This window comes from Pipra filicauda, unplaced genomic scaffold, assembly GCF_003945595.2.
Source record: "Pipra filicauda isolate LSUMZ 115617 unplaced genomic scaffold, ASM394559v2 scaffold23_size5868930_pilon, whole genome shotgun sequence".
Lineage (NCBI taxonomy): Eukaryota > Metazoa > Chordata > Aves > Passeriformes > Pipridae > Pipra > Pipra filicauda.
In genome coordinates this window covers 3,848,060-3,873,564 of record NW_024104354.1, presented here as the reverse complement: position 1 = coordinate 3,873,564, position 25,505 = coordinate 3,848,060, and the positions used below count along the sequence as shown (strand labels likewise).

Genomic DNA, 25,505 nt, shown 5'->3' with positions numbered 1-25,505 from the left:
ATTTCCCCTTTCTAATGGTGTGACACCACTAGGAAAAGATACAAAGCTAGTTTCCACTACAGTCCTCGGATGCTTTCTTTCCTAATAAATCGCTACGTATCCATTTGCTCCCCATCTTATATTTGCGAAGCTAGTTATAATTGTCTCAGTATAGATTACATTTGTCTGAAGACAGTTGCAACCTATTTTTTTCCCCAAGATAGTTTTCCAAGTTTCAATGTCTTCTTTAACTGCAGTTAATGCCACCTTCTGAGATAAGGTCATATGATTTTGTAGCAATATACACATCTAAATATGTTACACTGTAGCAGTGTCTCTCACTTGGAGAAGAATTCAGGAGTTTTTGGAAGCATTCCGACTAGTGGAAAGATTGTGCAGTAGACTGTTTCCTTTTTTATAGATGAATATTTAGAGACAGATGCTTTATAGATGAATATATAGAGACAAGTTTTTCTCCTAGATCAAGTTTGCTTAATTCAAAACCCAAACCTAAACCAGATATATTACTTTGTCCTGCCTGTGATATCAGATAATGTACACTGATGTATGTGTATATACAGACGTACATAATGTGTTTGTGTGTATATAAAAAACCCATCTAAGTGATATATATCTGTGTTTCCCCTTGCTCCTACCCTCTTCTAAACTTCAGTTTGCCCAACTTCATAATAACTGGTCTTTTGTTGACAACCACGTCTCATTTTAAAGTTTCTAAACATTAATTTGGCAAAAAGAAGTGCCTGATTTAAACAGAGGAGGCTTGTTAATTGGAGAACCATGTAATATAACCAGACTTTAAATGATCCCCCTGGAATGTGTGAGTCTGGAGTGCCTCCCCTTAATTACTGTAATAGGAAATGTACAGAAATTCCCTGGTTAATCACATGTGAGTCCAAATTAAAGAGCACAGTTTGATGGGCTCACTCTGTAAGTTTTCCCTCTTGCCATCCATCAGGGAGATTGGTCCTTGAACTGCATTTGCAATCCAGTCCTTTTTATAAATATTATATTTTCCCCTTACCATTTAAATAAGCGATACATGCCAGCAATTAATCAGTGTTTTCAAATTAATTATTATTAAACTTTCATAATGGTGATTACGGTTAATTGTTGATTCATCTCCCAATCCACCTTCTCATGATATACCTTTGTATCAATTTCATCTGAAGAGACTCAGATTAAAATTTCCAATTAGACAGCTTCTGTCACAATCACCGAGGATCTCTGAGTTTGATTTACAGCTGATTTTTGCTACCACTCATTTAAAGCCAAGATTTGTGAAAATGATCAGAGCTGGGGGAACTGACAACATGTAAAATGTTAGGGTGTGTTTTGCTTTTCTGTTCAATATAAAGCTACCATTAACATCATATGTAGCACCAGTATTGTAACTTCCAAATGTTGCTGCCCGCTAATGCCGTTGAATAATCTAATATTTAAATGAAATTTTTTTGCATTTTCAGTATTGAGGTTCTATACCTTTTCTCACTCCCACAGAGCCCTTCGATTCTATATTTAAATATGGTCAGGCATTCTGGCTTTCCTTAATGAGCTAGGACTCCTGTCCTTCACAGGTGATTGCTGTAGCAAAAAAACAGAGACACAAAGGCTATCAATCTGACTGGTTGATTTAAGTAATAATTAAAATAACAATGAATCAGTTCATGAATTAGTTATTTGCAATTCTAGGACTAGCTAGTAATGAAACAAATTCCAGTTTTATATCAAGAAAACTTGTCAGTTTAGAAAGTCATCCTTAATAAGAGGGGTTAGGTTTTGTCCTAATATGCTATGTTGTTGCAGACAAAAGTTGCACAGAAGAAACTTACTATATTTCAATTTCCTTTGGGTTATTTTCCTCATAGTGTACAGGCTTGCTCTAGACAATTAGGGACTTCAAAATGTAGATCTGTATTTTTTAAAATTCTGATTATGTTATTCTCCATGTCGTACAGGAGAGAAACACAAATTGTCCACAGAAAGTAACCCAAAATGTTGAGTGTGATTTTTCTCAGCCTAGATAAAAACAAAATACTATCTAAGCAGACTTTAATAATTTGGAAGATCTTGAAATTTAAGAACAATACAATTCATATCCCTCTTGAGATTCATTTGAGATACTGCAGCAGAATATATGTAGAAATGAAAAGTAAAGCATCGTGGACTTTCGTATGGATTATAACCAAACAAACCTTCTTTATATGCATGTATATGAGTCAGAAATTTTTCCAGTTGAGGAATAAATTCCTCTCTAATGATTTCTGAATTATTTCCTGAATTATTTCCATGTGTGCTTAGAAATGTCTTAGAAATGCAAGTACCAGTATTACTTTAATCTCTGCTTTCCTTGCACACCATATCTCAGGTTTCTGATTTGTTGTTTCTTTTGCAATGTTTTATGACTTTACAATACTTGAAACTTTGGAAGACTGCAGGAAGTGTTCGCTTGATTTAGATACCTGCATTTTCTGTAGAATCATGAGAGCCTTCTGCATTTAGATGTTCTGAATCACCTTCTTGTGATTCTTCTTTAGCAAAATTAAACAACATCAGATGAGTATTCTAGTAATAATAAGTATGACTGGTGCACAAGAAAAATTAATTTATTATTTTTTATTTTAAAGTCCTGCGTCATTAGTTCTGTAATTGTATTAAAATCTAGATTTCAGATCTAAAAATAATTAAATCTTTTAATAATTTTGAAATTTATTTATATATTTCTACTTTTCTAACAGAACGACACCCAATAACAAATGCAATTGATGGCAAGAACACTTGGTGGCAAAGCCCTAGTATCCAGAACGGAATTGAGTATCATTATGTGACCATTACATTGGACCTCCAACAGGTAGACTTCTGTTTGTTTGTTTCTGAAAAGGCTTTCTTTCTTGCAGAATAGATCACCTGGATTATATTAATTTTTGCTCTATGTTTCTTTCATACTATGAAGACACGCTCAGCTTCTTTTTTAACTTTTTGTTGTTTATATGGATAATTCTGAATGGGTCTGACTGACCCATTCCTTGTAGCATAATGTGCCAAATTAAAATAGTTATTTCATATATATTTTTATGAAGTTGTGCTTAAAATTATTTTAACTGTAACATTTTCAGTATTTTTTTTCACAGGAACTTTTGATTTGGCTCCTTAAAGACTATTAGAAGATAGTTTTGGATAAAAGTACTATGAATAAAAGTTTATGTTCAGAATACTATTCTTTCTTGTTTCAGTAACATAATATTATACACTTAAATACACAAAAAATACTAAAAATACTTAAATACACTAAACATGAGTTGACTATGCTAAGGAAACATGTACAGGTGATGGGTTATGTTGAGGGACAACCTGGGTAAAGGGAGGAGTTTGCCTAATGAAGTCCTTAAGTGATTTGCTTTTTGTCAGTGGAGTCTTGCTTGACAGATGTAGCTATTCAGGATGCAGTAATTTGATGCTTATGAAAATGCTACATAAATTCCAAGTATGTAAAACAAGAGGATTTGAAGAGAATAATTTTATTTTTACTATGTGTTGTGGTTTCAAACCCAGCTGGAGATTAAGCACCATGCAGCCATTCGCTCAATTCCCCCTGTCTCACCCCACCCCAATGGAATGGGAAGGAGAATCCAAGTAAAACTTGTATGTTGATCTAAGAACAGTTTAGTAAATGGAAATAAAGCAAAATGCAGTAATAGTGGTAAATGATAACAATAATGATAATAAAAAGAGGAAAACAAATGATACATAATGTAGTTGCTCATCACCCATTGACCAGTGCCAGACTCTCCCTTCCCAAACCCAGATCAACCACCCTTATGGATGTCCCCCCCAGTTTGTATACTGGGCATGACATTCTATGGTGTGGAATATCCCTTTGGTCAGTTCAGGTCCTCTGTCCCAGCTCTGCTACCTCCCAGTTTCATTTGCATACCTCATCACTGGCAGAACATGAGACAAGAAATAAAAAGTCCTTGACTTAGGATAAATATGACTTAGTAAAAAACCAAAACATCAGTGTATTATCAATACCATTCTCATTCTGAATCCAAAACACAGCACTGTAACAGCTACTGAGATATTAACTCTACCCTAGCTGAAAACCAGGACACTATAAAAGAAAGATAAATACAAAACAATTACCTGGCACCAAATTTGTTCATCTTGTTATTAAACTTGGAAGTTTTGGTATTCAGTTAAGTCAGTAACAAATTAATCCCCCCTGCTAAAATCTTCTCTAATTTGTGGTTCACACATATTTGTCTTCAACTTGAATCAGAACAGAAAACAGAATGATTTAGTTTGGAAAAGACCTTTAAATATGAGTCTAGCCATTAACCCAGCACTAAACCAGTGTCACATCTACACGTCTTTTAATTACTTCCAAGAGAGATGACTCCACCACTTCCCTGGGCAACCTGTTCCAATGCTTGGGAACCATTTCTGTAAAGAAATTTTTCCTAATACTGATTTGAAACCTGGGCAACTTGAGGCTTGTCCTATTGCTTATTCTTTGGGAGAAGAGACTGAACCTCTACCTTTCTACAACCTCTTTTCAGGTAGTCATAGAGAGTGATAAGGTCCCCCCTTTTTCTTCTGGGTGGCTTTCCAGCCACTCCTCCCCAAGCATCCATGGGGATGTCATGACACATGTGCAGGACCTGGCATTTGGTCTTGTTAAATTTCATACAGTTGGCCTCAGCCCATTGATCCAGCCTATCCAGATCCCTCTGCAGAGCCTTCCGGCCCTCTAGCAGATCAACACTCCCACCCAACTTGGTGTCACTTGTGAACTGGCCAAGGAAGCACTTGATCCCCTTGTCCAGATCATCAGTAAAGGTGTTAAACAGGACTGAGCCATGGGGAACACCAGTCATGACATCCAGTCACTGGCTTGATGTAACACCATTCATCACTACTCTTTGACCCTGACCATCCAGCCAGTTTTTTACTCAGTGAACAGTTCACCTGTCCAAGGCATGAGCAGCTAGTTTCTCCAGGAGAATACTGTGGGAAACAATGTCATAATCTGTTTTCCAGGTATTAAGAGGAAAGGGGCCCTTTCTCTGGCTTACTGGAGAGAAATTCCCCTTCCTCTGTGGTCTCTTTATAGAAGTCGGTTTTCTATTTCAGTTTATTATTGGTTTATTGATTTCACTTGGAACCTCCCTGTCCGTATCTCCATTCTTTCTCATTTGGCCATACTTAGAGAGGACAAAAACTACTTATCAACTATAGAGGCTTGAATAAGGCATAGTTTTTTATAAAATAAAAAAAAAATACATGAAAGTCAGGGCACTGAGTCATCCATGTGTATCCGTACGTACAATTTTGTTGTTAGAGATCAAACTTAACTTAGTCCAGAACTCAGAACTTCAGTAAAGTTAAATAAAGGGTAATGCTTGGATTTCTAGGTTGTTGTCCTGTATTTCTTGTAAAAAATCTCTCAACCAAATTATGTGATGGTAAAATTTCTTGTAAGTACCTTCTATCTGTGACACTGAAGCACTTGGTGGCCAGCAGTCTTTATACCTGGAAGAGCCTTTGAACCCTGGAAATGTCATTAGCAGTCTGGCTTTGGAGCCCTCATTGTTACTGGCAGAAACAATCTTGCATCTGTGTCTTTGGCCTTATATATGCAAAAGTATTCAATGTGCATTTCTCATTCAATCCGCAGGGCTAAAACTTTTTACATAAGTTTGAGAGTAAGGTCCTGTGCATTAAAAAGTTTCAGGGTTTTTTTAACATATCTTTTAAATTTTCAGAGTTATTAACTGGTTTGCCTTTACAGCAAGGGACTGTGCCTCTTGTTGGCAATGATCTGTTAGTATGTAAGTAGGACTCCAGCATTAGAACTAAACTACTATCCTTGTTTTTCACCCTAGTGATTTTACTCGTGTGGTTGTTTAGGGCAGGTCTGCTAAACTAAGGCTCTACAACTTCTATTTTTTCCCTGCTATGTCAGTATCTAGATTATAAGAAATAAGCAAATCTGTGCATTTCTGAAGTTTTACATTTTCTTATATATTAAAAGCTAGGGTCAGTGAGGATTGAAGAAATGTATGGGGTGTTCTGATGTACCTAAAGGGCTTCTTTATGTGCCAGTTGACATCAGCGTGAGAATACTGCACTGTGTGTGGTGTGGGTTTGGAGTTTTTTGTTACTATTTTTTTTAAATGAGACAAGGATCAAGTATGATCCTGTTTCTTTCACATGTTCTCTTACTTACTGCTCGAAGAAAACGTGGCAGTCCTTTTGCTGTTCTAAAGCTTCTGAAGCGCCTTCTCTTAAGGCCATTCATTTGCTATTGGCTGGAATAGGAGCAGAGTTTAGGTTTCTGTGGATGCCAGAGAGATGGGATAAGACCCTGTGTCACTAATGCTGTCTGACACACTCTTTATTATCTCAGTAACACATGTAGTTAGGAATGCACACTGTGTTACTCACCACCATACATAAACAGAACAACAGTTTTGTTCCCCAAAATGTAGTAAAAGGTCTATTGGGATTTGCATGGCTTTTAGACTGGCCGGTAAGAAATAAGAGTTGTTTGGGTTTTGAGAAATATTAGGAGTTTTTGTTTGCTTTTTCGGGAATTTTGTAGACACAGCATTATAGACTCTATTAAAGTAACTGGTAAAATATGAAATTTCTCTTTCAGTTAGTGTCTTGTGTAGTAGCCACTGTGAATGGTGAAGGTCACCAGTGAGGCCTCACTTAAAAGAAATTCTATTCTTTAAATTTGGCTTTTAGGAGATTCAGTAATTGCTATGTTTGTGTTGATAAATTCTTGCTTTAAGTATAAAAATGCTTAACTTCTTTTTGTGAGATAGAAATAACAAATGATGAAACCACAAGTAATGGATTGAAAATTGCAGGAATGCATTAGTTTTTATGTTATTGCTAGTAATTATGATAGTACATGGAATGCTTTTAGCAATCCTAATTTCATGAAAAAATAGGAAAATAATTACAATTTCCTCATTTATATAATGCTTGGCTTTTTGGGGCAGCGACATTTTTTTTACTGTAGTGTGCAGTGTAGCCATATAAAAATGATGTATACTATTTAACAATAACTAATAAACTAGAAGAAGTAAAATATATTTAATGTTAGAAAGAGACAAAATATTATCAGTCAGGTTGGGAAAAATGCAGTATTTTTTATTCTTTTCTCTCAACAGTTGCAGCTTACCTTAATACTTTTAAAGAGCTTTTATCTATAATGGAGGCTAGGTTTCTAAATCATTGAAGTATGCTTGAAATTCGTACCCCATCTATTATAAAAATAGGAGTTGAAAACTAGAACTGTTTGTTTCTGAGCATCTTTGCTAATTTGCTCTTAACCCTTCACTTTTCCCACTTTTTAACCATTATGACAATCCTTATGTATTTTACAAGAATATTATGGAACTGCATTCATACCTGTAAATGTGGAATTATTTTTTACAATGCTTTTCATCCAGAAGTGCATAGGAGGTCAAAATGTGAGTATAGATTTATTTGGGAGTTGCTTACATGAATTTAAATGAAGGTTAGAGTGACAGGTTGAGCTACCCTGGTTACTGAAACTGCAGATCCGAGTTTGTAAGGGTGGGTTCATAGATATGCGAGGTTGTTGCACCTATGGAGCACTACAGATTACCAAGAGAAGCTGTCTGCTGTTCTGCAGCTCTTAGTCCTGCTTGTTGGTAGTCTTTGTCTGTCTGTTTTACCTTAAGAGTGGTGGGCAGTTCAAGTGCCCACCAGAAGTAATTCAGGTCCAGTGAGTGCAATGTATAGCAGGACTTACGTGGCTAAGAAAAGAGGCCTTATCTTCAAGAAGTACAGAACAGGGAGTTGGCAAAACAGAGATGCTTAGACTTCCAGGGAGAACATATTCCCTGTACTTGTGCTATTCCTAAATCCTCAGTTGGTTTAATTTCACAGTCATGTGGAAGATAGTAGAGTGTCTTTAAAGAAAATTGGCAAATATGCAGGAAAACCAGTTGGCAGTTTGAGGTGAAGTGGTCAGCCCATCTGTTTCTGATTTCTACACACATCAGGACAGTTTTATTAACAAATTCCCTGCTGTTGTAGGGAACAAGGACATTTGCAATACCTTTGATGTTGCTAAGATACTTGTGCCAGGAGCATATTTTTGTGGGTTTTGACTTTTTTAGAAGACACTTTATATTTTTTAAATGGTGCTGGAATATTTTCTGTGACTTGCAGATGTGTGGAACTCAAGTGGACACAGAGTTAATATTCTGACAGAAATTTCTAATCTTAATAACTATGTTATTAAGATTTCCAATCTTAATAACTAATTTCTAATCTTAATAACTAATTGCCTGAGACTGTGGAGGATCATTGCAGTGTCCAGGTTATCCTTTCCAGGCATACATTTCTGAAAAAAAAGAAAGTAATTGAATCTCTTCAGAGCCTTGTAAGATGCAAGAGTTAGAATAACTGATTAAGCTATGTAGTTGATTTCTCTATGAAACAATTGCCATTCATTAGTTTTAAGTTCCTTAAGCTCTAATAGTGTCCAGCTCTTTCACATCATTCTTTCATCTTGTCCCCTACTCTCCTTCTGTAGGAAGGAAGGAGTCTAAAAAATCATGTTCTGACTCTATGAGGAAATCACTGCAGTCCCAGTTCTCCTGAAGTGTATTTCATTACTTTCTAGAATGTAAGATTTTAGACTCATGGACTTGACTATTTCAGTGGCACATATAATACTTTGGTAAAGGGTATTTCTTAAACTATATAGAGAACTGAATAATAAAGGGAGAAGAATGCTTGACTTGCTCAGAAGCATTTTGAAAAGCATCTGCAAAGAGCAGGCAGCAATATTCTGCTGATGTTAAATTAATTATTTTGTAGTTCTGTGTTTTCCAAATATGACTCAAGTGGAGGATTGTGATCAGTTTTTGAATGATTTCTCAGTTAGTTGATTCACTTTAATGCCCATGAGCAGAAACACACATGCCTGTGTGCACACTCGCAAACGTGTCATGTGTCCTTAATAGGAATAATACCAGGAAAAGGAAAGAATTGCAAAATGAGTGATTGCTTTTGCTTTCTCTACACAAGACTGTACAACTAAGTGGCTCTGTGGCAAAAGACAGACATGAGAACTAAAAAACTGTGACAAGATGAATGGGAGAGGTTTAAGTTGGGACTGAAAAAAAACAGGATAAGACTGAGGGTAGTGTGTTAAAAGTGCTCAGTATGGTAGTCTGTGGGAAGAGCTTAAAAGGGAGGGAAAAAAGCCTTCTGTCAGTGAAGGGAAATAGAATCTGTATGTGCACAGTTGTCACCAAATTCTAAAAAAGATAACTAGAGAGGAAGACCCCCATGGAAAGTACATCTTCACTCTTAGCTTTTATAGGTAGGACAGCTACAAATATCAAAAATAGCATATAACAAATTTCTGAAAGTAATATTTCACAGCTGAGAAACCACATGTGAAATACGGTCTGTGATTCATAACTTTGTTGCTGTGCTTTATAATTCTTGCTTTTTAGAAATAATTGTTTTTATTTTAAAGTTTGAATTTTGGGTTGCACATTGCAATTTATAAATCTGCTGCTATGCTGTTATACATAATGGGAAATGTGAACTATAATTTGAATATTTGGGTAAAATTTGAAACCAACTGAGGAAAAAAATCTAATTATTGATACTTCCATTTTACCTGCATTAGCAAAGAGCATGTTGCAATAGGAGAGAGGGGAACAGACTTGGGAGAGGACTTGTGTGTATTTGGTGCCGACCCAGCTCACTCGTCAAGAAATTTACTTCAGACTAGCTCTATTAGGGACCATGGGCTGAATGTCCCTTAGCAGATAAAATGAATCATGTATGTCTAAGCATGTTCTCCTGGCTTGGTTCTTATCTGAAAGGAATCCAATTTGTGAGCTCCACAATATATTAATTATATGAGCAAAAGCATGCTAAATTGGGACAGTAGGAGATTGACCTCTAGACCATGCTTCTTTTCTGAGCTACAAAGCTAAGGTGGATGTACCCTCATAAGCTCTCTGTCTGAACTGAGTCTAGATTTTATGTTGAGCCTATCAGATTTTATGTTGAGCCTATCAGATTTTGCACACACCAAAATGATGGTACTCCCCCATTTCTTAATGCAATATTGCTGACTTCAGTTGTGTGAGAAGGGAAGTTTGAGAGAGGAATACACTCTCCTATGAAGAGACCTTGTTTTTGGGACCTTGCTTGTCATTTGCTGCTTTTCTTTGCCAGTATGACTGTGCTGTGTTGATAGCTTTTCGAAGGAAACATTTTCAGCTGTCAGTTCCCTTGATACACAACATTAGCCAGATCCCTTGAGGAAGCACAGATCTCTTGCAGAAAGGTTCATCACTTTTACAAAGCAGCAGAGTTCAACTATTTGTTAGCCAAAGGTGACTTAAGTCAAGTGTGGCAAGTACTGTCTTGCAGAACACTGTTGAAGGCGTTGCCCAGATGTGTGTGCAGACTGAGACAGGCTACCCATTTGTAATATGTTTAATTTGAAGAATGGCTGTTTTTAATGGAACTTAATATGAACAATTAAGTTCTTACTTCCATCACCACTTCTCTGCCTACTTTTTGCCTTCTTCCCTCTCCTTTCTAGTGTTTGACTGAGGAGATGACAGAATGATTCCTAGGAAGGACTGGTTTGAAGTACTTCTGTAATCTCAGAAGTAAAGCCGCGCTTTATGACTCACCATTTCTTTGTGTTTCTAGTAAGTGAGATATTGCCTGTGTTTCACCATCCCTTGCAAAGCGAGTCTGAAAGCACCTCTTACAGGAACTATATCACAAGGAAAATTAAGTGGCAGACATGCACAAATTTTTACTCAGTCTGCATCCCTGTCTAATTAATATTTTTTCTTAAAGAAGAAATAACCAAGTTTTCGAATCTTGACCATTTTGAAGTTGATGCATAAGTTTTGGATTCTGGAACAATTTTCCTGTTCTCTGGTTTCAAATAACTAGTGGAACCCATTGTTTGGGTATTTGTCTATACAGTTGAACCCCACAAATAGGTTCATTTAAACTAATCCTTTCAGGATTGACTGAAGTCAATCTTACAGCTACAGTGAAGTATGAGGTAAATTGGATGATATTTCACACCAAAATTGCTTCTTTTAATACATAATTGTAGTTTTGTTGTTTAAACCTTTAACAGTTCACCAAACTGTAGCTAAGGAGTCAGAATGTGTTGAGCAACGCAGCCATATTAAAATAGCCTTTACACATTATTTGCATAGTGGTGTAGGAATATGCATATCACTAGGAGCTATTTGGATTTAATGTTATATTTTCTCTTCTTTGGAATATCAAATACATTTTGCAGTGGGAAAAAAAATTACAACTAGTTCTCTGTTACAAATTCAGTAACTTCTGATATCAAATATCAGAATAGCTAAAGGAATGAAGAGAAAGTTAATGATACCATTTAGTCTTGGGATGTAAGAAACAGTTTAGTAAAATTAAGTGCCAGTTGGTCTTCATATGTTAAATTTGTATATATGTGCAAACATTTTTGTTTAGGTTTTCAGTTAATGTTTTCTTTCTCTCTTTTACTAATAATTATGGACTCCAAATGCTTTCAAAACAGCTTTTTTAAAGATAAGGTTTAAAGCTTCTGTTTGTCCCCAAACCAGAAAGTAGTTTAGCAGAAATGAAATTTAATCCACTCTTGGACTTTTCACCGTCAAATGTCGATTGGCTTTGTCCATCTTCAAAAATGTTTTTCTAAAGAGAGAAATGGGGGAAAAAAAGCAAAGAATTTTGAGACTGTAATGCTGCAATTCCCTGATTGCTGCTCTCCCCATTGCCCTCATCATTGCAAACATCCTTTTGCCGTCATTGGTGAAAGGGAGATGTTTCTGTTGTTCTTGTTCTTGTTCTGGCACTAGCACTTGTATTGCCATGGAGCAAGCCAGATGTACCTTGATACTGAAAACTATGTCTTGTCTTGTTTTTTGGGGTTAGGTTTCTTCCAGATCAATTTTCCAATTTGGCTTGCTGTGTGAGGTTTTAATTCCAGCCTGGGGGAGGGGGCAGGAATGTATTTCTGGAGCTAGTGGGGAAACAGTTCCTCTCCTCTCTGAGCAGTTGGCATTCTGTGTTGGCTTGAACTGACTGTAAAACCTCAAAGCATGCAATAGTGATCTATGAGTCTGTGCCTGCAACATAGAACTGTCATCCTCAGTATTTGTTCCTAATATTTCTTGCACATGAATCATTGTTTTGAAGTAATATAAATATTTGAGAATTCAGAAGATTAATTATCCCCCCCCCCAAAAAAATTAATCTTAAGTCCAGTTCCCTGGCTCAGTTATACCTAAGTGGTAAGGAACTAAGGAACTGTTGAGGTGACAGCCCAAAAGAGATGCAATTAAAACCATGCAAATGAGACTCTGGAGTGAACTAAAAAAAGAAATAAGAGGAAAGAAATATGTTCTGTTTTATTAAAGTCCACAGACAATTTTTAGACATGTGTCTGGATGCTAGTTGTAATACTGATTTTTTAAATTTTATTTCTTTTTTTATTTGTTGCCTTCATAGACTTGAATCTGAACATTTTAGTAATTCCCTTCATTTTTTAGTTTTACTATTTGCTGATAATACATTAACTACATATTGATAGAATGAAACAAATAACATCCTTCTGATGTTATTTTAAGTTATTATTTAATTTTTAGGGGTTTTATATTATTAATTAATATCTAATTTTTAAATTATTATTTTTAAAGCCAAACTATTGCACTTGAAGCCAGTTTATAATGAAAGTGTTTGAAAAACTCAAAAACAAAACCAAGAAAACAAACAGCACATAAATATATCGGTGAGGATTTATAACAAACATACCAACATAATTATTTGTCATCATGAAAACAAATAAAACTGTAGTAAATATTCTGACATTACCATAAACATTTTTAAGAACTACCTGTTTTATATACTATTTGTAAATATACTTTGTATTATATAGCTTTCCACCTGGATTTTTATTTGCGGGAAGGAAGAATATATGCACATTGGTAACAGATGTTACCCAGGACTTTGTTCTTGTCTCAGAATAAAGTTTTCCACACTGATATCACTCACACGAAAGCATAAAGAAAAACAAATGACCTTTTCCCTCAGTTAAGGGTCAAGAGTGCACGTCTGTGCCAACCATAACTGCAGAAGACCCTGCTGCATTAAGCTTTTAGATGTTCTAACAAACAAATGTTAGTGAAGATACTCATGCTGACTTTCCCACAGCATCAAAAAGGAAAGTTTTTCATGAGTGGTGCAATAATACATGGAGGGAGTACTTTCCAATGCATTCTGAAATGCTAAGAAACCATTATTGTACTGAAAGATGAGCTGTAATACCCACCATATAAAGTGCTGTAAGCTAGGATGAGCGGTTGTATTAAAAAGAAATCTCTACAGGATTATTTTGCCCAATTTTTTTATGCGCCCCACTAACTCAGACCATAACTTTATTGCTTTGTGGTTATCAGAAAGAATTCTAAGTGAGCAAATCATTTCAGCTTCAGTTCATAATATACAGTAACAATGATTTATGAAAAGTTTTTCCAAAATCTTTTTCTTTCTGATGTTACTTACCTTACATTTTCCCTGGGTAACTACAATAAATATACGTACCACTTTTCTAATTCTGACTTTAAGCAAGAGAGCTATTCACCTTTGATATTGGTCCAAAGTACTCTCTTATAATTTTGAATCCATTGACACATACGTTCTGACATGAATATGAGGTTGTGTTCTGGTTTTGTACTGTTAGCAGTTTTGATTCTAAAGAAAATTACAGTGCCTGGGAGAATGGCAGCCTGACAAAATGATGGGTTCATAAGATTCTCAGTCTTGAACAGATTTTGTTATTCATTTTGAAGAAATATGTTGTCATTGAGTAGGTTATGACGATAAAAGCTTACTTGAAAAAATGAGTTTTACAGCTGACAGTGGTGGTTGTAAAGTAGTGCTTTTGTTGTGCCACGCTAACTCATAACCAAGAGAACCATCAGAAAAATGCCCAGTTTCACAAATACATTCCTTCTAGATCAAATAAATGTGTAGATACTAGTGGTCCTTCATATATGTTTAAGGTATTAGAATTAGGATGAATTACAAATATATAGGAAATAACTTGACACTGCTGACCACGGAAGCTCACCTAAAACACTTAGAAAGTAATTTATCAAATGTGTAGTTTAGACAGTCACTGAAAACAGTCATAAATGTAGCTCTTTTTGTTTTATTTGCATAATGTGGACTAAGTGACAAAAGCAGCTTGGAGAATGACGTCTGTTGGATCTTTCCAAGTACAAAATATGGAAAACCAGAGACTTGGTGTGTTCTTAAACAGAACATAAAACATGGTGAGGATAAACTTTACACTTAGTTGTGAGTCCTAATGTATCGTGACTAGTAATTATTCATAAGTAAATTCTGACTGTGAAAGGGGGCTATGAGACAGAAATATGTAAAATCACTCATAAATCACTTTTTATATTCCCTATATTCCCTGCTATGCCATACAGCAACACATCCACATCCAAAGCAGTTCTCAGGATATTTTAAAAAATATTAAAAACTAAAAGCAAAAATGCCAACTGAACACACATACACATTTTTGATCTGGAAATCTGTTTTAGAATCTAATCTCTTTTACATTTTCTTCTTTCCTTGTATATGTCTTTGAAATGTCCAAACTTTAGTGACATGAGACAGGTTCGTATTAGTGCCAGCATATATTTTTAAAGGGGTCTTAACCACTATCATGTTTATCTAAAGAAATTAGGCATGGCACGTATGAAGAGACAACAAAGAAATATTCTGAAAGGAAAACTCTGTATTTTTTTATTTTAACTACTTTATTCATGTTTTCATTGTTCAAGTTGTTCATATTGCCCAATATTTCGAGATTGAGATGGAGAGAACATTGTGTCATGTTCAGAGGATGGGTGTGAATTAGTACATGCCTATTTCATATTCGGATCAATGATATTAACCTTGAACAGCTTACAATCAAAATCAAACCAAAATCCCTGTTCCTCAAGATATGACGCCTCTAAGCATACATTATATATGGTGAATAACATGTACTTTTACAGAAAACTCAAAGTAAAAGCTTGTGAAGTTTTTAGCAGGAAATGTTAAAGGTTTAAATGTTGATAATGCAGAATACGCTCTCTGCCAACAATACAACAGTTCGAGATGTTTGCTTGTATCCCTCTCCACAAGATGGGTAACAGATGTCGCCTCATTAAATAACAAGTATTTATTTATATACTTTTCAGCACTCTATAGAAAAGTTAGAAACCATAACATTGAAAAAGATCTTTAATTTCACATTGAAAAAATTAATGCAGCATGAACTTGCTGACTGTTGTACAAAAAGGAAATTTGAAGAACTTTCGCAAGATCCCTCACAGGGTCCTGAGGGAATTGGCTGATGTAGTTGCTAAGCCACTCTTCATCATATTTGAAAAGCCTTGGCACACAGGTGAAGACCCCAGTGACTTGAGAAAAGCAAATATCACACCAATTTTTAAAAAGAGTATTAAAGAGGACCCTGGGAACTACCAAACAGTCAGCCTCTAGTGCAGGAGTCCCTGCTGAAGACCAGAGGGTTGGACTAGGTCTTCATAGGACCCTTCCAACCCAAGCCATTCTACAATTCTGTAAGAAAAGTGAGTGTTCTTTAGGAAAAGCAGTTTATTATGTGCTATTCCTGTATCTGACTAAGTAGTTTTATCTATGTTAATATTAATATTCTCATTATGAAATTAAAATGTAAAGACTTGGTATGAGTATGTGAGAGGACACTACATGGAAACATCACTGAAGGAAATATGGAAACTTCACCCTGAGTTCTTTCAATGCTACTGGACCCAGGCTGAGCATCAGTTCTTGGATCAAGGAAAAAAAAAGAAAAAAAATATTTTTTGGTGCGTTAGCACCAAAATAGAAGAACAACCTTTTCTGTCCTTCTCCTCTATTGTCTGTATTTTAAGAAGAAGGGTTTGAATATTGGCATTTTCATCAACTTTCCTTTTCTCACCATACTCCTTCTCCATGGAAAGAAGTTAGTAGCTTTAGGAAATAAAGAGAAAAGAAACTGCTTTCTGCTATTATCTGAAAGCTCTGTGAAAAGAGATTATTAACTTCAGCCTCAATTCAGGTATACACCAGGCCAATGATGAGCAGCAAAAATAGTCAGTAGAATGCAGCTATTCTTTTTGAGGCCTTCACAAACAACTGAACAGTGGGTAATGGAGAAAACCAACTGAGAAAATTACAAAGAACAAAGCTGACATTGACAGAAACTTTACAGGTACTGATTCCTTCCATTTGGCTTAATGTGTCTCAGATATTCAACAGCTGGACAACTTGAGAGCTTTACAGTTTGACATTGTATAAAGTGCACTCTTTTACTAGACTTTGCTTTCTTTTTTTTTTTTTTAATGATAGGAGTCATAATCATGACATGAGTGAAAGTTGAGAAATATTAATAAATGATATATTTTTATCAAGGAGAAAGACATTCTCAAAGGAACTTGTGCATCTCTAGCAGTTACATACAGGGAAGGGTGAAAGCTGAGCTTGTTCTAAGTTGAAGTATTTTTATACTTTTTTCAAAATCCGTGTTCTGCGGGTATTAACTGAATGAGACTGAGCATTGTACATGAGTGAATTTTTGTGTAGTTAAAAAGGATGAATTTCTACCTGAAGTAGCTTGGTTTGGAGCTACCTTAGAGCTTTTCAAGGTTTGCTGTGATAAAATCTTTCTCTCTTTTTTTTTCCATGAAGTGCTGTGGACATCTTAATTTGCATGACATTCATAGCTTGAACTTTTTGTAGCTACAATTTTTCTGAGACAGATGCCCTGCTAGAATTGCTTGTAACACTGGAAAAAAACCCTATATTGTACTCAAGTGTTTCTTTCAGCCCAAATTCCCCATCTGGTAGCAGCGTTTCAGTTGGAAGCGGCTCAGATGAACAGGAGCAACATTACCATTAGAAGGCAAACTGCAGCACAGCGGAGAGATGTTCAGCTCTCTAAACTGATATTACTGAAATCCTGCTAAGCATACTTTTTTCCTACCCCATGCCATTATTCTCAATTTCAGAATTTCTAAGCGTGAGCAGAATATTTGAAACCATGGCCACTATCTCTCAGGGCAGTGATAGAAAACCCAAATGCTAGAGCGTCTTTTGAGGAATTCAGAGAGCCACTCCATTTCTAAATAAGGCTTTTTCTTGGTCTGAGTTGGATGTGAGACTAAAATGAGAAGTTTAGTTGTTTTTAAACAGCCAATTATATAAAAATTCTTGCATCAAAACTGCCTACTCTCTGTCGTACATACTAGACCCATACAATAATCCATAACAGTAACTGTGAATTGAAATATTACTGACCACATATATTGGCCTATGAGAACACAAGGAGCTGTTTCTCAAACTCACAAAATCTTTCCTTCAGTTCATTAGTAGTTGGATTTGATCTGTTTCATGTCTTAAGCCTTTAGGAGAGACTATTCCAAAATGAAAAACAGTGCAAATGTGGTATTTAAGATCTATGATGTCTGCCATATTCAGTCATTTCTTATACTTGAGTGTAAAGATAGAAGTTAATGGTCAAAGAACACTTTTGCATTGAGACTTTGTTTAAATATGTGATTCCTGATTGTTGGTCATGCAAGGTATTAAAAGTTACTGAATCTGGTAGCCTGATGGATGCGAGGCTTCTATGGCTCTGTCTTCACTTACAGACTGTAGCAAGGCAGAGCTCATAATCCTGAGAGAGTGAAACACATGCATGGCTGCACAGAGCAACATAAACAGACCGCAGTGCCCTATCAGCACCCACATGAACACAAACACAGCACAACCTGCCTCACCCTCTTCTTCCTCTCCAGCTGATCAGGATTAAAGTCTACTAGGCTCATGTCTATCTCTGGATGCATACACAACATGCAGTGCTTCAGGAGGCAGCCTTAGATAATCTTTTCACGATCTTGGAGATTTGCAGCCCCACTTGAGTTGCTGGTACTCAGGCCTCTTCTGCTTGTTGGCTAGTTGAGCATGAAGTTAAGTCTTATTCACAAATATCCAGTAAAAAGAGGGAGCATACCTAAATGGAAGATACTAAGAAGCAGGATTTAATGAGAAAATAGGACAGATTTCAGTGATCAAGGTCAGGCCTAATATGCTGACCACCTAGCTATATACAGTCAACTGGTTCCTTTTATCTCCTTTTCCCTCTATCTTACACTTGTTCTTTCCTGAGCCACCTTGGTCCTTCTATTTCTCCACCTCTATTCCCTTCCCTAAATGTTTCATATTAAGTTTTGTCCATTTACACAATCCCCTTAACACATCCCATAATAAATTCTGCATAGACTTCTCCCCCCCTTCTTTTAAAGGGGTGACCCCCCCTGTAGCAAATAACCTCCATTAACCTGCAGGGTGTTCTGAGATGGCCTTCTCAGTTCAGAGATAGCCTTGACTCATCTGAATGGATTTCACATTGGGACAGGGGGTATCTGCAGTGCTTTTGCTGCCCCTACCAGCACTTTTAAATGACTGGTTAAATATATCTCTGGGCTGTTTAAGGCCACATGCCTTAACATTATTTATGCCAGCCTGTAAGAAAACAAGCCCTTGCCCAAGTTGTGCATTCTTCTTGATGGAAGAATACCATGTGTACTTGACCACTGAACCACAATAATGATCAACAACATAACTACAGTAAATAAGCAGATACAGAGTTTATACCGGATTGTTCATGGAAGCCTCCATTAGAGCTAATACATTCTTCTGTTGAGAAAATGAAATGCAAATACTTCTGTAGAATTGTGTGGTACTGAATTTTTTCTCTGATGATATTCGACTTACATGAATGCTTTCTAACTGAAGGATTTATTTTTTAAATAGAAGTGCAGGTGGGAGTCAGACACAATGAGATTTCCTGCTTCGCTAGATAACCCTATGCAGATTAATGATTCACTTCAGCTCTATCTGAATAATATTAGTATAGCAAATTATCCTGTATAGTAGGATGCACTTTTCTATGTCTTATGAGGCATTCACAAGAAGATACAGCACTATAACTTATGGAATTGTTCCTACTATGTGTTTCACAGATCTCACTGCCGAGACAATTACTATAGAAAATGAGACCCAAGGCTCATTTTGTTTCTTATCTTGAGGATTATGTTGTATATAATTTGGGAAAGGTTTAAGGGACTATTTAGACTATTTCCCTCCTGCTCCCATGATTATACTATGGTCACATGAGCAGAACAAGTAGAAAAAAGCACCAGCTACACTTCAGCCACTGTGTTAATGGTCTATTGCATGCCACCTGGCAGCTTGGTATTACTCCATTTTCACATTTGTATCAGCAAAGTTCATTGTTTAGGTTACATTGCACTTGTGCTCTAAGATTGTGCAGTTACTATATCCATTGACATGTGTCAGTCTATTGATGCTATTTGAAAAATAAACCAGGCGTGCTCCATCGATTACCCTACAGGGGTGGTAGCTCAGTGTTATGATGTGCTGGGAAACGTGGCTTCAGAATGCTGAAAAATTTCACTTTTTTTTGATTGTGGAAACAAATGCAGCAAAACTCAGTGAAACATTAGACGTTATTAGTATTAATATTGTCATGCCACTGAGCACTTGCTGATTGCATTGAAGTAACCAGAACACCATTTGCTAAGCAAGTCCACAATAAAAGAAGAGTTACTCTCGTAAAGGACAGTTTCCCAGCTGATTGGAAAGTTAAGTGTTGCTTCCATTACATTGACTTACTTTGAGAGTAATCATACAGCTGCCATTAATTTTAGTCTGTTTTTTCTGCACTAATTGTCATTGTCAACTTGCTTAGAAAGCAAACATGGAATACACCTTGTTTGCTGCCTGCATCACTGTGGTGAGCTGGTAGTGCCTAGTGTAGCTGTCTAAGCTGGGACAACTGTCTTCTTGATTCTTGCTAAAGCTCTACATGTCTAGCTGTCCCCAAAAGGAAAAGTATTTCTAAGAAAGGTAGATTAGCATTCTGTGTTGTCTTCAGCCTAGCCTTAGAGAGATCAGGAATAATATCAACCAGGACATGTTTTTATGCATGTGCTTTTCCATCTTCCCTTCTCTGCAATTAGCATTAACAGTCTACCAACATTTAAAAACATTGGTCCTTAGTCCAGCTCTGTTTCTCTACCGGGGAAATAATTTGTATTACACAATACAGTCTTGCAGTTCTACTTGTGAGGAGAGACTTGAAAGAGGAAAGAGAAGGTTTCTTATGTCAGTGGGTTGCAGATAGCTTGGTGCTGTTGCCGAAGCCACTACAGGAATATTCAGAGGCTGAAGCAGTAGTAGTCTGGATCAGGTTGAAAACTGTAATTGAGTAATAGTTAAAACCAGCTTTTATGTGTATTCTTTTATTTACATTAAGAAGGTTCTTTTTTCCCTGTCAAATTTAGATTAACAGAAATAATATCCACCCCACTATGACCTGCAATATGCTGTTTCCTCTCCACTGCTTTTTTTAATAAAATTTTGTTGCAGTTTCATTTACAAAGTGTGCTAAAAATAATGAAAGCCAAAGGTATATAATAAATTTCAATCAAGCAGTACACTATATCAGAAGGTAAGAAACAAGACTTCAAACAAATCTTCAGCAGAATATACAGGAAATGTTATTGAAAGAGGGTTCTAATTTGAAAAGTGACTGTAGAAAGTTTCACTCTCCCACACAGCCTAGTATTTCAAAGCAAGCAAACAATAAAAGACTTCCTGTTGATTACATCTCTTGGCCCCACAGAGCCAATGCATCCAAGATGTTTGTAGAGCTAAATGTTTTTTGGCAGTATTTAACAATGAGTCTTTAATGAAGTTTTGCATATTTTAGGACTTCCACGAAGGAAGCTATATGTACACACCTATAATTATGAATTTATTGTCAGATATGCTGTAAATCACAGATCTTCCATGGTAGAAGCCCTAGCAATGTGTTTAACCTCAGTTGTTATGCATTCTACATATAGTCTTATTATGATAACTTGAGGTAAATCACTTATGTAAAATTATAAAGAAAAAGTATTTAGAAGTACTCTAGAATGAATATTCTATTCTCTAATTCTGTCATTTCTAAGAGCTTACCTGGTGAGGAACAGTTTGGAGAAGTTTGTTAATGTTGTATTTGTCTCTATTGTAAACAGTATTAGTGACACTGATCCAGGATAGTTATGATTAGAATTATTTGTGGCCACAATAGAATATAGCTATAGAAGAGTTTGAGAGAGGAAAAGGCATTTGTGAAACAGGGGACAAATGATTGTATGATTCCTGTTGAAACAGCGGAATGATGCTTAGGTTTCTCCTTGTCTCTGCAATGCTTATTCTATGCTATTGAAGAAAAATATTGAGATACTCCTTCATGAATGCAGAGTTACACATGTGTTCTTCAGAGTGAAATAAATACAGCCTCACTCACTTCTTATTCCCAGTGAAAAACTTTGGTTGTTAGGGATTTGTTTTCCTGACTGAAGCTATTGTGAATCTTACCATGTACTCAGCACCTGCACAGAAGGCAGGAATGATAATTGGAGATAAATATTTTCTTTGCTTCCATCATCAAGTGTGCTGCAGTATTTATAGTACTCTGCCACTTAACATATTTTCTATTTTACAGTAATTCTAGCCGGTCGTTAATAAAAATCAATTTGAATCTTCTTACTGTTTCTTTCATCAATTACTGTAGGATCTTCTTTCAGTGGCTTTATTGATTGTCTAAGCATTCACAAGAGATTTTGTGTGGACTAAGTCTGTATCTCGCAGCTTTCTTGCAGTGACTATCTGATACAGAAAGCATTAAGTATTAAATCAACACTGTTCTCTCCATGATATCCTCTGGCATCCTCATGTGCAAACTCAGCAGTGCATCTTAGAAATATTAACTTGCTATATGTTCTTTATTAATGGAAATACCTGTTTCTTTTTTTTGGCTTCAGTTCTACCTCTGTATACCTGTTACTAGGTTAAAAGCAAACCAAACCAAACCCGCATCACTAATGTATGTCATTCTGCAATTGCAAATGTGTTTGTGGTTTGCATTCCAGCAACCTTGTAACAGAAATAAACCTTGATAAATCAATTGAATAGCCAGGTGAAATGGACTATAATGAGCATTGATTATATGTTTACATTCTGTTTGTAGTGATATTTGATGTGTCTCCGTCCTATAAATCTTATTTATGGTCACAGTGCTGAGCTGTGTGATTGAAACAAGAGCATTTTGTAGAATGACTTCAGCATGATGTGATTACCTTTCAATAGCTTAAAACTATGGGGTTTTTTAACTGAGATAGAGTTGTAACAGAGTTTGGCAACTCTTAAACATGGTGGAAAGTATATGTCTATAAATACACAGATGAAAACAATCTCACTTCTACAAGTTGAAAATACTCCAAACTTTCCCAACATTTTGCTGAAATGGCATCTTAGCAATTACCTGCTAAGCTATGTGTAATTTAGAGTCTCTATTGGCCTAATGCAACTAATATTTTTTCAGAAATGTTAATGGAGAATTTAGTTGTATAGTTAGTGTCAATGTAGTCTGAGGCCATATTGCATTTCCAGCAGAAAAAAAGTCACTGATTTTCATATTTACTGTTTGGCAAATATTAAGAAATTGGAATTGATTTATAATTATGTTCTTAAATGCATTTTAACAATTCTTCTATTTTTTTTTCAGATTTTCCAGATTGCATATGTTATTGTGAAAGCAGCTAACTCACCTCGCCCTGGAAACTGGATATTGGAGCGTTCTCTGGATGGTGTAGACTATCAACCATGGCAGTACTATGCTATCACAGACAGTGAATGCCTGACACGCTACAACATTCATCCCCGTCCTGGAACTCCATCCTATATAAAAGATGATGAAGTCATATGCACTTCTTATTATTCCAAAATCCATCCTTTGGAAAATGGAGAGGTAAGATCAGATGGTATTCTGTGTACTGTAACCTGGCAGAAAAAAACCCCTTTGATTAATTGGCAAATATACCCTCAGCAGACAGAGTATTTTGGTAGAGTTGAAAAATGTGGAGAGAGTCTATTTGCAAATTAGAAAAACCTCATCTTACACGGTACTGTATAAATGCATAAAAGGTTCACTCTATTATTAGAGTTGTTATTATTATTATTATTCTACAAGGGAAACTAAGAGATAAAAGAGTTATTAGGTAGGCACTAGTACTTTCAGATGCCTTTTAAGTGCTTGAAATATGTTCCATGTCACTTGTGAACAAAGATGAGAATACTGGGAAAAATCACAGATCCAGTGAAGTCATTAAAATACTTTTGTTTTGGATCCGTTTTCAGTCCCAGTGTGCAAGTCAGGATGTCAAATGGTAATGATTTTAGTCAGAGTTTAATTTAAAGCCTTTAAGAGCTTGTACCTGACACTCTGCCCCTGTTTATGCCTATTCCTTCTTCTCCTGTCAGAGACCTCTACTATTTTATCGTAAATCCAGGCGCATGAATCATGGACCAGTCATTTGTTTTAACTGAGGATATGGAAAAATATGGTGGACATGAGGATGAGGATCTGTGGTTGAAAGAGCAAGGCAAATATAACAACAGTAGCTGAAAATGCAATATTTTCAGTCACTTAAAATGACAAGAGGGAAAACCAACTACATATTTTTTTCACAGATTTTTTCCAACACTTGCTTTGCAAATAGCTTGGTAATTCAAGGAAACAATATGGTTTGAATGTGTACTAGATCTGAAGTATTTATTTATTTATAGATTCTTTGATGTCTAATGGTATTCTGTGAAATTTTAGTCTCAATATTTATCCTTCTCCTAATTTTTTTTGGAAAGAAGTACAAAATTACTTTATTTTGTTCCCTAAATGCAAAGCAACATTCATATGCAAAATTGTTAATACAGTTCTTTTTGAGTCTTGGTCATAGATATGTGTAGTTTGTTTATGTTCACAGAAAATTGCCAATGCCAGTTGCGAAAATTGAAAAATACAGCTTTCAATGAAAATATCCTGCTGATACACTTTAAAAAGATATAAACTTGGATCTAGAGGTGTCTTGGATTATCAGAAGTTATCAGATAGGAAATCATTTGCATATCTAGGAAAAATCATTGCAAATATTTTGTATTTGTATTTGTATAATTTGAATGGGTATTTGCTATTGTAAAATCTAGCTGAAGCAGATGAAGTGATATTGAAAGAAATAGTGCATGCACATGTTCTATGTTTTCAAACTGGTTTCAAACTGGGTGCTTTTTGAGGGGTGAACAGAACAAGAGTTAGCAGTTTATCACTTGCAAAGAAATTTTTTACAGTTTCTTTGGGAGAACGTGTCTGCACTGAAAATATAATGCAAAAGTAATTATGCTAATAATTAATTTAATTTACATTGTTCCATTTCTTTGATTATCCAGTTCTCTCACAGATAGATATTGATTCCAGTAGTCAGCTGTGTTCCTGGTTAAACCAGTTCTTCCTTGTTCTTCTTATGTCTTCTCAGTCTAACTTGACTGAGTTAAACAGCAAAGAACTTTATTCAGCGCACTAGTGTATATCCATGACTGAAACATTGGCTTAAAGCCTGCTGAATTGAATGGAACTTAGTTCTGATCCTAAGTGTGCAATTAATAACTTTTAACTTGGCGTGATGTGCTGTAATTGATGCTCTGTCCTAAAACTAGTAAATCACCAGCATCTGATACATAGTTTCTTTAAACGGGTAGAAGACTTTGAAGGGAGGAACGCATTGGCAAAGGGGAGTTGTTAAATACAGGCATACTCTACAAAGGGCATGTCGTTTAAGCCACTCTAAATTAATCTTACCTCACTCAGGTAGTTATTAATCTGACCTGTGGCCCTAATAAAGAGAGAGAACAGCTTGAAATGAAAAGCCTAAAGTTTTACCTTTATAGAGACTGCAAGAGTACCATTCCACATGAACTAATCCATTTACATTTTTAACAGTACTCTTTCAATGAGTAAAACTCTAGTTTCATCTGTCTGAGCAGCTAAAGGCTGCAGTAAGAAGTATGTAGTGTTTACACAGAATTAACCCAGGTTAATTCTTTTTCGTATTTTGTCAAACACATAACATGAAAAATGACCAAGTTTCTACCAATATGAGATTTACTTGCAATTGTGTTGTAGGTGGTATTTGGCTCCTGGTTTTTCAATTGAACTACATCTGCATATAATTTATTTTTGTTCCAGGATAGCAATTTTTTTCTATAAATCAGATATGACAGTAATTTTGTAAGACTGACACAGTTATGAAATGTACATTAAGTCCCTTTTCTTCAAAACCCATGAGTTATTCAGGCACACCGTTCTGGTGTACACCCAGAAAACCTGATGAAGTGCAGAAGGAACATAGGTCAGCAAGCCAGTGGCAATGCCAAATGTACATCTGCAGTACCCTTTGAGGTTAAAA

General features: G+C 35.9%; 1 protein-coding gene across 2 annotated transcripts in view; it reads left to right on the top strand.

Moving 5' to 3' along the window:
• Window positions 1-25,505, top strand: part of LAMA2 (laminin subunit alpha 2) — a 289,789-nt gene that overhangs the window by 12,453 nt on the left and 251,831 nt on the right. For both annotated transcript variants that reach the window (XM_039381758.1, XM_039381756.1), the window contains 2 exons: window positions 2,736-2,848; window positions 22,775-23,017. In XM_039381758.1, coding sequence (XP_039237692.1) covers window positions 2,736-2,848; window positions 22,775-23,017 — 356 coding nt within the window. The remainder of the gene's footprint in view (window positions 1-2,735; window positions 2,849-22,774; window positions 23,018-25,505) is intronic.